This window comes from Eleutherodactylus coqui, chromosome 12 (genome assembly GCF_035609145.1).
Source record: "Eleutherodactylus coqui strain aEleCoq1 chromosome 12, aEleCoq1.hap1, whole genome shotgun sequence".
Lineage (NCBI taxonomy): Eukaryota > Metazoa > Chordata > Amphibia > Anura > Eleutherodactylidae > Eleutherodactylus > Eleutherodactylus coqui.
Genome location: NC_089848.1, coordinates 85,652,926 through 85,669,359, shown reverse-complemented (window position 1 = coordinate 85,669,359; position 16,434 = coordinate 85,652,926). Strand labels below are relative to the sequence as shown.

Genomic DNA, 16,434 nt, shown 5'->3' with positions numbered 1-16,434 from the left:
TCGCTCCGACAGCCTGTTTATACAGGCAGATACACCGTTGGCTCATTCAAACGAGAAATCATGCAGTCGTTCACATTCAAAGGAGACGATCTGTGAACGAGCCAACGGTGAGTTTTATGCCTGGAGAAAACGAACGGTGAACAAAACGATTTATAGTTTGTCGTTCGGTTGTTGGCTGCGTTTACACTGAATGATTATCGCTCATTTGAAAGATTTTTTGAACGATAATCGTTCCATGTAGAAGGCCCTTTACACATAGGTATTAGGTCGCCCTCAGTTGTCTTTTCAAAACTAAATAACCCCAATTTTGACAACCTCTCTGGGTATTGTAGTCCGCCCATTCCATTTATAACTTTAGTTGCCCGCCTTTGTACCCGCTCAAGCTCCGATATGCCCTTCTTGAGTACCGGTGCCCAAAACTGTCCACAATATTCCACGTGTGGTCTGACCAGTGACTTGTAAAAAGGAAGAACAATATTCTCGTCATGTGCCCCTTGATCTCCTTACTGATCCCATTTGCCTTGGCAGAAGTTGCCTGACACTGGTTGCTCTAGATAAAGGTTGTCTCACAACTGACCTTTATGACCTACCTATAGGATAAGGGGACAAAGAGTCCGATTAGCAGGATTTTCACCGCTGAGACCCCCCCCCCCCCCACTAATCTCAGGAATAGGGTATCTGTGTTACTGCAAGCCACTCTATTCATTCTCAATGAAACTGCTGGAGATAGCCGAGTGCTTGATCTCGGCTATATCCATCAGCCCCACTGAAATGAATAGAGTACATGCACTCGATTATATAGTAACATAGTATGCTAGGCTGAAAAAAGATACATGTCCACCTAGTTCAGCCTGTAACCCCCCCCCCCCCCAGTGTTGATGTAGTCGAAATACCTTTCTGAATTTTTCCATCTGCTTGTATATATCAGGGTCCAGTTCCTGAGAAACATCTTTCATCCATAGTAGAACCCCCCGATATTCAGTTCTGGCCTGCTCCATTCTATTAACAGTCAGCCAGCAGTCAGATATTGCTCGGTAGCGAAAGGTCTCCACCTCTTGATGAAGTCGAGATAAAGGACTTCTCAGAGCCAATCTGAAAGAATCCAGAAATGGAACAGATGGTTATTAATGGATAATGGAAAAAGCTTCTATTTACTTACAGTATTGCCTTGGGTTAAGAGTTTAATTTGTTCCGTGATTGAGCTCTTAACCCAAAACACTCGTAAGTCAAATCAATTTTCCCCATTGAAATGAACTGAAATGCCATTAATCCGTTCTGCCAATGCTTTCAATGGGGCAACGCTGCTGCCAGCAGCCCCATTGAATGAAATGGGTTTCCAGCAACCTCTGCAGTGATTTTGGGGGAAGGGCTCTAAATATACGCCCTTCCCTGAAAATCATCCCTACCGTGTGTAAAAAATAAAAAAAATATATACTCACCTGTCCATCGCTGACGGGGCTCAGACGTGTGTAGCAGCGTCTTCCCCCTGCACTGCTCTGAAGTTCTTTCATCAGGTGGGGATATAAAATCCCTGCTTGCTGAAAGAGCTGTATCTGATTGGCTGAGTGCTCAGCCAATCACAGGCAGCGCTCAGCCATTCACTGAATTGAGTCCACTTCATACCCGGCAGGTAAAAAGATATGTCTAACAGCTAACTGCTGTGATCAGAGCCAACTCTTTGGATGCCACAGTCAAAGATAAGCACACGTCCAAACAGTCAGCAGGAGGCAGGGACCCCTTCTCGCACCTTATCAGCATGCTCTGCAATGCGATGCGATTAGGGAGTGTGGATGCGCTAGCATGGCAGCCCAGAGCCCACTGAAGGCCAGCTAGTCCTCATTTTCCTTCCACTGCATCTTCCAGCTCTGTGGACTGGCTCATAGAGGGTCTGGAAAAGGAATCTCTCTACCATGGACTTTCTCTTAAAGGCTGGAATCACACATGCAGTTTTTGAAGCCAAAGCCAGGACCGCAGCCAACACAAAGAAGTAGTATAAAAGGTCTGATCCACTCAATTCCTACTGGCTTTGGCGCAAAGAAAAAAAGAAAACACATTGAAAGCTCCATCTGTAATTCCAGCCAAAGGGTACTTTTACACGGGCAAACTAGATCGATTTTGATCAATATTTGTTTCATGTAAAAGCGTAACCCGACGGGTTACTGAGTGAGAAATGACTTATTAGTCGCCAGTCACTTTGTTTCAGCTTTGAGCGACTGCCTGTTCACAGTGAATGGAGAGCTGCCGGAAGAGATCTCCAGCCCACTGCGCCTCAATTCACTGAACGACTATCGGTCCTGTGTAAGAGCGCAGGAGTGCTAGTTGTCCCAACTAAAAAGTACCTCAAGGGGGCATTTCAGAATGTGATGTCCCACCTTACAAGCGCCTCCTAAAGCACCGCTTACCTCTGCTGTGTAGAGAAGCAGAGAGCTTTTCCCGTGGCCTGCATAATTTTTCCAGCCCTTGTCTTATCTTGAGATCCTTGGGAACGAAGAAACTTCCCCAATTCATTCTCTTCTTGGGATAAAACTGAAGGAAAGAAGAAGGTGAAACAAAGACAAAAATTATGCCGCATGAGTGGTCTGCAACCTGTGCGCCTCCAGTTGGTGTGAAACTACAACTCCCAGCAGGCTTTGATAGCTGTAGTTAAGAAGACAATACAAAGATGGTGTATTATTGTAATATTGTGTCCGAAAGACTAAAGCATTAGAAAATAAGAAGGTAAGCGCAAAAAAAACAAAAAACACATTCATAAAGCTAGAATAAGGAGCACATGTTTATTTCATACTTTGGGTGCAGAAGACTTTATATTCATCCACTCAGTGCTAATAAAAGAGGTTACTGGATCAGAACAGATGAGGGCATCACTGAGCAATGCTGATATGTACAATCATAATAGACTTGCAAATTGTAGAAATAGCATTGCCTACTTTGGCCACAAGGGGGAGCCAGATCTCCTAAAACACCTATATACTGTAGTATTGTTTGTTCCTTGAATTGACCTTTTAACCCTTTCCAATCCATTTATTTTTTCTCACCCATTCTCCCCAGCTCCAAATAAATTGGAGCTGGGAGAATGGGTGAGAAAAAATACATTTTCCCTGCACCCTCCTGATCTGACAGAGTTCAGGAGGGTGCAGGGAGGACCTGCTTACCTGACCGGCGTCTTGTGCATTCTCCTTCTGCCTCCCGGCTCGGCGATCATGTGACCGCTGGGGTCAGGTGACACCTGGCGGTCACATGATCGCCGGGTCGGGAGACAGAAGGAGAATGCACAAGACGCTGGTCAGGTAAGCAGGTCCTTGCACGGTGCAGGCTCCCGGCTCGGCGTTCATGTGACCGCCGGGGGTCAGGTAACACCGGGGGTCACATGATCGCCGGCCGGAATCTATGCATTGCATAGCGCTAATTGAGCGCTATGTAATGTATAAAGAAGTGGGCAGAAAGGGTTAAAAACCCTTTCTGCCTTCTCCTCGGGGGTCCTCGATGACGACCAGTAAAGGAGTGCATCTGCACCCGATGTGTCAGACTATCGGGTGCAGATCCACTCCTGCACTGCAGTGTCGGGCCTGCCCCGACATCGGAGCTGTGGAGGAAAATGATGATGTCGGGGCAGGCCCGACATTGGACTGGAAAGGGTTAATGATGGAGAGTTTTGGGGTAAAAAGGTTGTCTTCGAATTCCTTGTCTATCCAAAAAGGAATTTCCCAATTGGATCCGATATCTCTTTATTTTGTGGGTCTTATATAGAGAGAATCCATAGTACGCTTTATAATTTGTTTTTCATGTCTGATATAAGGTAATTGGCTCAAGCAATAATATTTACCCCCAAAATTAAATTAAACGGTAACTGCACTCTTTAGATGTTGATGTGTCACAGTGACAAGTCAAACATCTTGATCAGTGGGGGTCAGGGTGCTTAGACCCCTCCTTGACTGTTGAAATGAAGAGGCTGCAGCACTTACTGTAGCGCTGAGCCCTTTCGGCTGTAATTGTTGCTCGCTGGCTCCGCTCGGCAGCTGAAGACTGACGCATACTGTAGATGTACAGAGAAATCTATGCATCCGTCTGCAGCGTCTGACAGGCAACAATGATAGCTGAAGAAGCACTGTGGTGGGGCGAGCGCTGCAGCCCCTTCATTCCAAAACTCAGTGGGGATCTCAGAACACAGACCCCCTTCCCCCGCTGATCAAAACTTTTGAGGTGTCAAAAAAGACAAAAAACAAAAAATAAAACACACTTACAACAAATCCTCTTCTGATACTGCTCAATCACCTTCAGCAACTCCATACACGTCCGCTGGATTGAATGAAAGAGCTGGGAAAGTAAATTAAACAGGTTAAAAAGTGTATTAAATGTACACCGATCAGCCAAAACATGAAAGACATACATAATATTGTGCACTATGCAGCTATACAGCCCTGCACACAGCACATTGTGATGCCCTGTACCATCTGACACCCATCATAGCCTGCAGGAACTTTTTTCAGTAGTTTGTCCTACAGCAGTTCCTCTGAGGGATCAGACAAAACAGACAACCCTTCACTCCTCACACACAGGCGCCCATAACCCTGCCAATCAGTTTAACGCTGGTCCTTCCTTGCACTACTTTTGGTAGGTCCTAACCACTACGTACCTGAACACCCCACAAGACCTGCTGCTTTGGAGATGCTCTGATCCAGTCGTCTAACACTCTTACACTTGTCCGTGTTTCCTGCTTCAAGTACGGACTGATCACCTAATGCCCGACACACCCCACCCTGCTGGACCCCGCTCTCATCCAGCATGTCTCCATATCACATTTCACAGGGGCTTCTCTTATAGATTCCTCTGGTGAATAGCAACAAACTATGCCCACTGCAACATTAACCCCTTCCTGCCACAGGACATAACTGTACATCCTGGCAGAGGGGTACTTAACGCAACAGGACCTACAGTTACGTCCTGTGGATAGCGCGAGATCAGGAGAGATCTGTCAGCGGGAGCCGGCTGTCACCGATAGCCGGCCTGCTGCTGCAACAGTGGGGGTGCATCGGAGCAGCGACCCCACTGTTAACCTCTTCCCTGTCGCGATCTATGTAGATCGCGGCATGTAAAGGGTTCACATAGGGAGCAAGCTCATCGCCAGATACAGGCGTCCTGCATTGCCATTGCCTATGATCGCTAATACAAGCGAAAAGGCATTGCAGGACAGAAGTCCTGCAATGCCTTATCAAAGCAATCATAGGTGTGATTGTACAAGTCCCCTACAGGAACATAAAAAAAAGTGTAACAAAAAAAAACAAACAAAAAACCCTTTTTTTGTGCTTTTCCCCCATACTAGCATATATATATATTTTTTTTAAATTAAAATTCCATATATTTGGTATTGTCGCATCCGTAACGATGCATACAATGAAATGAACATGCTTTTTATCCTGCACGGTAAAAAGCGTAAAAAAAAAAAATTGAGGCAAAAATGCTTATTTTTTTCCTTTTGCCTCCCAAAAAAAACCGCAATAAAAGTGATCAAAAAAGCCGTATGTACCCCAAAATGGTACCAATAAAAACTACAACTCATCTAGCAAAAAAGAAGCCCTCAGAGAGCTCCGTCCATGGAAAAATAAAAAAAGTTATAGGACTCTGAATGCAGCAATTTAGAAAAAATTATAAATTTACACAAAAAAAAAAAAGGGTGTTTTATTGCGAGAAAAGTGTAAAAACCTTAAAAAAAAGAATTTTAGTATCGTTGCAATCGTACTGACCCGCAGAAAAAAAAAAAAAAAAAAAAAAGAGTATTGTGTCATTTATGCTGTGTGATTAATGCAGTTGAATGCAGTTGAAAAAAAAAAAAAAAAAAAAGACAAAAAAAAATCTATGGCAGAATTGATGTGTTTTACCTCCCTTCTATCATAAAAAAAATTAATAAAAGTTTTACAATATAGTCTGTGTACACAAAAATGGCACCAATAAAAACTACAGTTCGCCACGCAAAAAACAAGCCCTTATACGGCCGCGTCCACGGAAAAATAAAAAAGTTATGGCTTTTGAAAAATCGAGATGAAAATCCACCAAAAATCATTGCTTCCTTAAGCCCAAAATAGGCCGTGTCCTTAAGGGGTTAAAGGGCCAGGTAGGGAGTGTCAGGTCAGTGCTGGTGACCAGGGTAATGTAAGGCAAGGCGAGGGGCGGGCGTGCGTGGTTTATACGATGCCATAGTTAGCAGCTGCTTCTGCCTGAGAACAGGAAATCCCAAGGATGTCTCTATTTACCTTGGACAAAGAGCCCTTCAAAGTCAACAAGCAATGCTGGAAACATGAATCACTAGCGTAATGCAAGTCATCAGCGAGCCGTGCGACCCGCCGCGTAGGGTCACTAATACCACAACGCACATACATGAAGATTTCCCTTTTTACAACTTTAAGACCCCACGGACGACACATGACAACCCCATGTGAGGATCAGGTATTCATATGTGAATCAAATGTAGATTCATGAGAGGCAAGAAAGTCTTAGTTGTTTTACAAAACCAAGATATCAATAACCTGATCCTGGCTCGGCTGGGCCCCTTCAGTGCTTACCAGGCACAGCGCCGTACGTTGTATAATGGCCATGCCTAGACACGCAGCTCAATCCCATTGACTTGATTGCGACCGAGCTGCTCTCAGGCCAGGAAACTGATGAACATGACATCCCATAACTGTGAAAAGTGTGAAACCTGTCCAAACGGCTTAAGGGTTAGAGCCCAGGTCCATGTGCTGCACATTACTGGTGCAAGTGGTCCGCCACTCGGGATCCCCGCCGGCACAAGACGTTGTCATTGGTGGGCAGGGCTGGAAGTGTAATAGACGGTTTCACGCCCATTGAAATCAGTGGTAGCGATGCCTCCTATTACACTTCTGGCTCTGACCACAATGAGGAGCCGGAAGCGAAATAGGAGCCATCAGTGCAGCGGGCCGGATGATCAAATGTTTGGCGCAGACCCCACTGATCAACTATTGATGACCCATCCTATTCCATCAGCAGTAAATTGCTGGAATATTCCTTTTGAAGGGGAACATGATACCACGTTCATGCTGCCCGAACCACAGGTAGCATAACCCTGGGCCAGGTATGTACATCACACGCATGTAGGTCTTATTCTGAAACAAGTCAGGCCATCAGAAGAAACACACTTTGAAGATTCACTTCGAAATGGGTGCTCCAAGTCCCGGGGCCGATGCAGCGCTGCCTTTTCCTTACCTGGATCGCCTAGAGTGACCGCTCTGTCCCTGTAAATAAGGCGGGCAGGGAGAGGCTGGCACAGTGCCGGCCCTATGATTCCAAACTCTATTCGCAGCGAATCTTTAACCCCTTAGTGACCAAGCCTGTTTGCGCCTTAATGACCAGGCCACATTTAGGAAATCTGGCATGTAGCTCCGTAAAGGTTTTGCATATTCAACTGATCCTGACATTGTTTTTTCACCACATGTTGTACTTTATTTAGGTGGTGAAAATAGACCAATAGAAATTTTGTAGAGACTTATAAAAAGTGCCACAATTGGGAAAACTTTGAAAAAAAAAATTCTTATGTTTTCATTTTAAACTGCAATGTGTCAAATATGTGCAAACATACTGTACAAAGTTTTGATAAGATATATCATTCCATCTGTTTACTTTATTCTGGATGCACATTTGAAAAACTTTAGTTTTTTTTAACCATTTAGGAGATGTAGAAATTTAACATTGATTATGAACATTTTGAGCAACGTTTTCGTACACCAAGCCAAGATTGCAAAGGCTCATAGGTGTCAGAATAATAGATACCCCCACAAATGAGCCCATTTTAAAAACTACACCCCTTAATATATTCACTGAGGGGGGTCATGAGTATATTTACCCCACAGTTTCTTTTCAGGAGTTAATGCAATTTAGAGAAAAAAAAAAAAATCATCACTTGGTGGCAGACCACTCGCCACGGCCCTCAGTTACTGCTCCAGGTTCTGGGCTACGTTTAGTAGCCAGCGGGCAAGGAGATTTTAAATTTCCCGGGCCGTCCGCAGCTTCTACGCTTACGTCCGCAATTTTGTGATGGGTGCACGCGCCGAAGTTGGGCAGAGGTCTGCGGACAAAAATATCTCGTCGAAATGCATTGCCAGAGGCCTTAGGTAAGTAATTTCACCTGCCCTCACGGTTTGGATTCGTGACAGGAGTTGAAATTTTAACTTTTTTTTTTTTTTATAAACTCTACATGATCGCCATTGTCTATTGGATAATGGTGATCATATAACCGGGAACCACTGACATCTCCCTGCTCTCGGCTACTCATGGTAGCCGGGAGCGAGGAGACTTTAAATCTCCTGGGCTGCCACGCCTTCTGTGCATGCGCCTGACATTTATGTCGGACGCAAATAAGCAGAAGACGGCATCAGGTCCCGGAAGGACCAGAACTTCTTGAAGGACGGAAGTGAATAGTTTCAACTCCCCTCATGGATCTGATCAGTGAGGGGAGCTGAAACTTTATTGCACTTTCTGTTTACTTTCATGCGATTGCCGTTATCCATTGGATAAGGCGATCGCATGACCTGGGGTGGGTCGCATATTGCAGCCCCCCTGACAGCTCCAGGTTGTCGGCTACCTCCGGCAGCATGGAGGTGTCACGTCCACAGCCCCCGTGGCTTTAATCCCCAAGGCGAGTGTGTTTTTATGGCCCTGAGGAGTAAAGCCCACAAAGCCAGGGCATAAAAACACTATGGGGCAGTCACTACGGGGTTAAAGTAGGTTTATTCTGAAACGCTGCAGTGTTTCAGAAAAAAAGCATTCCCACCCGTAATGTTCATGTCTGTCCTGGGATCATGCTGCACATGGTTTGGACATCATGACAGGATCCCATTAACAGGTTTATACCGTATTGATTGTTGTCAATGGATACAACTTCACATCAAACTTCCCCTCAGACCAACCTCAAGTTTGGCATCGAGGTCGGAGTCCGAGGCCACGACGTGCTCATCCTCCTTTTTTCCAGTAACTTTAATAAGTGTCTGCTTCGTCTTCCAGTACTTCTGCTGCATCTTATTTACCACCGACTTCTCTTGACCTTGAGCATAGCGGTCATAGAACTCTCTAGAATAATGACTGGAAGAAATCAGGGGAGAAACCATTAGACATAAAATCCCTAAGTTCACTGCGCAACAGAATCAAGCAATAAGTACAAATGATGAAACCTGGCAGACTCCAGCAAACACATGAACTCCTACCCACTAACCCATTGTAACAGCGCTCCGTCGCAGCGCCTCTTCATTGCCAGGTGTACAGCGATGCTGCCAGACACAGCCACGTGACTGCTGCGGCGAGCCACGATTAGCCCTCACATGGCCCTGGTGTTGGGGACATTGTCGCTGGCTGCCTGAATCTGCAGGTACAGATCAGCGGGGGCTCGATACTGCAGAAGAGGCAGATGTGGCTTCTTTTATGTTGGTACAGCATGGTAGGCAGCCTTTGGAAAAATAGTAATTGCCCCTGGATATTCCCTTTAAGGAGTTTTGGCAGTGCCCATTTGGTGTCAAATGCATCCATGTCAGCCAATGGATGTCAATAGAGGGTCCTTTAACCCCTCAATGACACATGATGTACAGTTACATCCTGTGTATTCAGGTATGCATGGAGGGGAAATCGGGAAAGAGGAGGGGGGGGGGGGTCCTGCTCCATACAATGTGGGTGTTAACCCTTTAAATGTTGCCAATTCTGACAGCGACATTTAAATGCCCTGATCCACGTTAAGGGGTCCCATACGGCCCTCTGTGATAGGATTGCTCTGTTGCAATGGCAGCCAGGGGCCTTCTGAAACACACCCAGGGCAGCCATTACAGATTGCAGTATAATGTAATACTATTCCATCACACCCTACTGCAGGAGTGATCAAACCACAAGTTCTTGTCCCCTATGGCTAAAAAAAACAAAAAAAACCCCAAAACAACGGCACAGGAGCGGCTTGGGTTTGGTGAGGAAATATAAAAGATTTAGGTTTTGTTTTTTTAAATACAGTTGTTTGTAAAACTAGTTTCATGGGGTCAGAAACCATCTCCTAGGCCGCCTGCACACGGGCGGAAATCCCGTGGCGGTATTTCCCGCGGGATTTCCGCCACTGAAAGTCTGCATAGGAGTGCATTACAATACGCACTCCTATGCAGACGGCCGCGGTTTGGCCGCGCGAAATCTCGCGCGGCAAACAAACCGCGACATGTCCTATTTTTGTGCGGGGCTCGCACTCACCCGGCCGCCGGCTCCGGTCTGCGCATGCGCCGGCTGCGCGGCAGCCGGCACATGAAAGAGCCGGGGCCGCCGGGCGCGGGTGAGTACGCGCTCGTCCCTGCAGGCTCTTGGGTCGGGTCCCGCGGCGAGAATTCTCGCTTCCGGATCCGACCCGCTCGTCTGCAGGCGGCCTTAGGCCGGTCTCATACCACCGGATTTGGATTACGGAATCCGTGACCGTCACCTGTGCGGACAATCTGCGGTATTCCACTTCCATTAACAGGAATAGAGCATTGGCGTGTCCGCTCAGAGCAGCTCAGATTTCCTTTTGCGGAAATAAAATCGCAGCCGCTCTATTCTTGTGCGGATTCCGCACGGACGGCTTTCATTAAAGTTGTAAGCGGTTTACCGAGGCGCGGATCCACGATTTTTGCGGCATTTTTTTTTACTTTACTCGTGTATTATATGCAATGAAAAACCGCTAGTGTGATTGTAACAGCGAAAAGCAATGGATTTGAATTGCCACAACGTACCGCATATTTTGTGCGCAGACATCACACACATAATACGCAATACAAAATAACGCAGCCCAACTCTGCGCCATTGTGTGTACAGCACTTCGTATTCCCCTCTTCACCACCAGCAAATTATCTGGGCACTGCGTACTTAGAAACCAAATGCACCGGATGTGCAAAGACCAAACATGAGGCGACCCTCCAACCCCGGAGAAACAAAGATGGCGGCTCGCTTCGTATGTATCATTAGTTTAAGGCTAGCTTCACACGGGCGACTGCAATATCAGGCTGAGGAGTTCGGACCGATATCGCGCTCGTCAACGTGCATTTTATTCGCAGATGTGAGGCGATTGTCGCATCTGTGAAACTCGGATCCTCACGCGTGATAGCGGATCGGGAGCGATGCATTTAAGATCCCATTGAAAATAATGGGTGAGGCGTTCCAAAAAACACGAAAAAAAAAAAACAACGTGCCACGATTTTTTACCTCGCAGCACTGCTGTGAGATAAAACATCGCTCACGGGCACAACTCCATTCATATTCTCGCAACGCATAAAACGCGCGGGAGATTCTGGCCCGTGTGAAACTAGCCTAAGACACCACATGCTGCTTTGGTTGGCCAGAGTTGCCCATGTGAGCAGCACTGGCCATTCAGATTATAATGTCTTAGACTAGTGATGTATACCAGCGCACAGGGTCCACCGGGTGGTCGGAGGAGCGGTGCGGCCATCTTTGTTTTTGCGCTGCCACTACATTCATTTTCAATGGGACTGCCGGAGATAGTGGCGTACTTCCGTCAGCTGCATTGAAGTGAATGGAGCACTGATAATGCAGACTCGGCCAGCGCTCCATACACTATGTGTGGGAGAAGCATGCAAGAGGGGAACATGGGACCCCCGTTGTCAAAATTGTCAGCAGTGAGACCCCCAGTGATCAGCAAGTTATTTCTCATGCCGCGGATAGGGGTGGGGGACGGGACTTCTAATTCTGATACAACCCCTGTAAAGCAACCCTTCGGTCCCGGACAAACAAATATGGCCGCACGTCTTCTCTGACTGTGCAGTAGTCTGCATTAGTAGCCTACTCTACCCTGATTGGTCAGTAATGCTCACATGGACAACACTGGCCAATCACAGCAGGTGTAGAGTCTTCTACTAATGCACAGCCTACAACAGGCTTATTCAGACGACTGTATTTATGTAGGTATTTCGGTGCGCCAAAAAAAAAAAAAAAAACGCCCATGCGAAGCGTAAAATAATAGCGCCTGGGAAGAATAGCGCCTACGCAACCGTTTTCGTTCACCTGTTTTATATGGTGTGTGAAAAGGTAGGTCTTGCCCCATCTACTGACGTAATACGTAGGAAGCCCCCATAGACTTCTACGGCAGCAGGTAAAAAAAAGTGAGGGGGAGGGAGTCACCCTGCGGACAACAAGACAGCTCGCCCCGATAAGACATCATTGATCATTCCGAGGATTTCCGCCGGTCGTTGCTCGCCATCGCTTCTGTGTATTTTTAACATTCACGCAGCAGCGGTCCATGTGAATATGGAATAAAGATCAGGAGTCGATGGAGTCAAATCTTCATTCATACGATTATACGGCGCGTACGGGCGTATGTGAAAATGGACACGGTCGTGTGGCGGGAGCCTTAAACTGAAGGAAGTCTGCCCTGTGTGGACATACGCTCAGGCCGGATTCACGCGAGCGGATGCGTATTTGAGCGCACTTAACTGCAGGATCTTTACGGAATAAATGTTGCTTTTTCCCGCACACATTGGCGTATTTTACTGTACTTTTTGCGCACACGAGTCGTGTGTAATCGCACACAGAAAAAATAAACGGATGCTCCCAGACACAATTCGTTTAACGCGTTCAAGGTGTTCTTTTTTCTGCGCCATTACGCATCTCCTTGCCTATTTTGCGCACATTTGCGCACCCCTAGTGATTTCTATGTCCAGTACAATGGATTACTTTGATTGCCCAAATGCGGTTGTGTGAATCCGGCCTTAAAGGGGTTACATGTTATTAAAACAACCATCTGGTCCCTGACAAATAAAGATGGCCGCAGCGCTGCCCCGCCTATGGCCAGGCTCACATGACCGTATTAGAATTGCGTATTCCGTGGGCTCTGTGCGCCCGTGTGATACGTGATCGTTCACCGGCAACTGATTACATTGCTTTACGCAGCTTCACTCACATTAGTGTGTCGGAATTGCATAATTTGTGAGCGCAGCATGTTCTACTTTACTGCGTATAAACGTGAGGCAGCGCCCATTGTTCTCTATTCTCGCATACATACCTGCAGCCCATATGCCATGTAATTGAGTATTGGCTGCCGGTATATGCGTCGTTGCTAAGCGACGGCGCGGGAAATATAAACAAAACAACAAAAAAAAAAACTGGTGTACTGCGCATGACCCTGGGTGAGTACGCGGTCACGCCTTGCCATACGTGGCTGTACGCAGGGTCACAGCCGGGTCCACGCCTGTGTGAGCCCGGCCTACCTGTTGTACACTGTGCATTAGTATAAGACTCTACACCTGCTGTGATTGGCCAGTGCTGTCCATGTGAGCATTGCTGACCAATCAGAGCAGCTTAGACCACCAATGCAGACTAGTGGATCAGGTAGTCAGAGAAGCGGCGTGGCCATGTTTGTCCGCCCAGGCTCGGAGGCATATCTCTATATTACTCCCCAAATGCACACCATTCGCAACCCGATTGGTTATTTGGGTTGGCTGGTTCCCGGTGATTGGTTGTTTGGGTTGGCTGGTTCCCGGTGATTGGTTGTTTGGGTTGGCTGGTTCCCGGTGATTGGTTGTTTGGGTTGGCTGGTTCCCGGTGATTGGTTGTTTGGGTTGGCTGGTTCCCGGTGATTGGTTGTTTGGGTTGGCTGGTTCCCGGTGATTGGTTGTTTGGGTTGGCTGGTTCCCGGTGATTGGTTGTTTAGGTTGGCTTGTGTAGAAGTGGGGAGTAAGAGGCGAATATGCGGCCCAGAGGGTAGCTTTAATAACAGATCATCCCTTTAAGGCTCTGTTCACACAGGGCTCCCCGATGCCCCCTTTCCTCCTAGTGCAGCAGGCCTGTACCACACATCACTGGAGTCTGGGGGAGACCAGTGGGGGGCAGACGGATTCTGTATAAGTCGGGGAGCAGATGAGATTGTTCCCTACAGTCACATGGAGGCGATTTGCTGCAGATTTCACCCCTAGAATTTAAATTCCATTGAAGTTAGTGGTGGCAGATGTGCGGAAGTCAGGTGACCACTGCAGCCAATCGGAGGCCGCAGAGTCATCGCCCATTCTCCCAGCATCACATCCTGGGTGCCATGACGCCAGGCGTTCCGAACAATGACATCATCTGCAACAACGAACCCCAGGAGCACCGCAGGGGAGGTAAGTACTTATCCTCTTATTTTACACCAGTGGGCGCTATGGGGTAGCCAGACACCCCGTTAACTGTTATTTACATTAGATCGCTGTAAACTGCAAAAAAACCAAAATAGCGCATGTGTGATTACATGTTTGCGCACCTTTTTTACCGCCCACGTCACTACATGAAAAGGTCGCACCTGAGTCCCCACTAGCGGACATCCCACCAGCCCTTGGTAAGTGACCCCAGCCATTGAAATCATGCAACAGTCGCCGCAGCAATAACAAAGTATCATACAATACACAACAGCCATTCATCATAATGCATTCATACTTACTAGTTGTGACCGTCCATTTTTCACCTTCTCTTCATAGACCTAAGGAGGTAAAAGACAGGAGTCAGAAGCCTCGTCATGTCCGCGCTGACGCAGTTGTTATAGAAACGCCATAATATGCGGATATTACATCTGTGCAGAGGGAATCACTCACCACGCATGCGCACCAGGTAAAAACCAGTGGAAGCTTATAACGCATGCGTCACTTTCACATTCCGTCTGCTTGATACGCATGCGTAGTTCCCCAAAGAGGAAGTTGGACGGCTAGTGTGGAGCGCTGTTGCGCATGCGTCAAAAAGGCATTACCGCGGCATTACCAGAGTCTTGTCGGCAGGTGTCGCTGTGTTAATGGGTATAATAACGTTGATCAGTGTCACGGGTGTGCCCAGGAGCTTGCAATCTACGGGCTTATTCACACGGATGTATGTAATTTCAGCCCGTGGAAAGCTGACCTATTTTTTTTACCTTGTTCATGCACCACTATCCTCCGTAGCCGCGGGCGTAGTTGCTCATACGCCCGAGTGAAGAAGCCCTTAGCTGCATTTTTCATGCTCCCATAGACTTTCATGGGCAATTTAGGGTATGCTGCGATTTTTATTTTTTATTTTTTTATGAGGGCTTCTTCGCACTGGCGATCGCGATATCGCCGCCAGAAAATCATGGCAGATTTGCATCTTTGTGCAGTTTTGTGAGTGACAGCGCAACTTTTTCTCGCAAAAATAACGCTGCCGCTTGCGATTTTCTCATGCATTTTTTTCATGCGATTTAGTCACAGTAAAGACAATAGGACTTTCTAATGTTAATAATGCATCGCACGACAGTCGCAAGTTCGTGTGATGCGGTAAAACGAAGGCTCCATAGGGAAACCTGAGCAAAACGCAGAAAGATGGAGCGTGCCGCAATTTTTCTTTAATCACACCGCATCGCATGAGTGATAACATCGCAAATGGGAATGAAACCATTGAAAATCATTGGTTTCATAATTCTGCGTTTTTTACTCACATCGCTCAAAAAGTGCACGATTTTCCCACAAGTGCGTAGGCCCCGCACGAAAACCGTACACAGAAAAATGCACATCTGCATGCAGCAATTTACGTTAATGGGTCTGTGCGCCGTCTGTATTCAGCCGGTAAGGGCCTATTCACACCGCCGTAGGCGCAACTATGGCCGCCGACATGGTCCTATCGTTTCCCGGCCGGGGAAAGAGGTGGTGAACACGGAACCGCTGAAATCCCATAGAGGTCGGTAGTCCCGTTGTGTCCCGTCATACGGCTGTGACTATCAAGGGAATAAAACCGCGCTCGCATGAATCCGCCCTCAGCCTCATTTCTGTCCATGCGCTGTCCGTATTTTATACTGACTGAATTCGGACAGCACGCGGACCCTTTAAGGTGAGGGGCCTCAGTGTAACGGATTTGTGCTACAACTGGCATATTTTACCGTACTTTTTGTGCCCGCAAGCGATGTTCATTTGCGCGCGACGGACAAACGCCCCGATTTAAATGGCTATTTAATATAATTAGTTCCAGATGTGTTCTTTTACCAGTGGAATTGCGCAGCAAATTGCACCTCTCCTTGTGTATTGTGCCTCCATCTGCGCCCCCCCGCATAGACTTCTATGGGGACCCTTGGTGCACAAAAGCAGAGCATGCAGTGTGACCGAAATGCGCCAAAGAAACGGAAATCAATCCGTTCTATTCACTGTGTGTTGCACACATTTAGGCTGGGTTCACACTGTGTGGATTTGCCGCGGCTAATCCGCCTGCGGCCGCTAATCCCGTACTTGGCCAGCCATGTGGACGAGATTTCTTAGAAATCTTGTCCACATAAAAAAGTGTTGTCCACACAGGACGGCGAATCCGCCGTGGCAAAGCTGGCAGAAGCCAGCGCTGTGGCACGGATTCGCTGGCTGCAGCATGTTCATTTTTTTTCCTTCCGTTGTGGCCGCGCTCTCCTCTATGGGGGCGCCGGCCGCAGTGGAAATCCCGGTGGAAATTTCGTAGTTTTTC

The 16,434-nt window shown here is 47.3% G+C and overlaps 1 protein-coding gene across 2 annotated transcripts in view; it reads right to left on the bottom strand.

Moving 5' to 3' along the window:
* Window positions 1–16,434, bottom strand: part of ICA1 (islet cell autoantigen 1) — an 82,108-nt gene that overhangs the window by 29,563 nt on the left and 36,111 nt on the right. For both annotated transcript variants that reach the window (XM_066585339.1, XM_066585341.1), the window contains exons 2-6: window positions 14,429–14,467; window positions 8,919–9,090; window positions 4,242–4,314; window positions 2,403–2,526; window positions 894–1,092 (exon numbers count right to left, since the gene is read on the bottom strand). In XM_066585339.1, coding sequence (XP_066441436.1) covers window positions 894–1,092; window positions 2,403–2,526; window positions 4,242–4,314; window positions 8,919–9,090; window positions 14,429–14,445 — 585 coding nt within the window. In that variant the 5' untranslated portion in view covers window positions 14,446–14,467. The remainder of the gene's footprint in view (window positions 1–893; window positions 1,093–2,402; window positions 2,527–4,241; window positions 4,315–8,918; window positions 9,091–14,428; window positions 14,468–16,434) is intronic.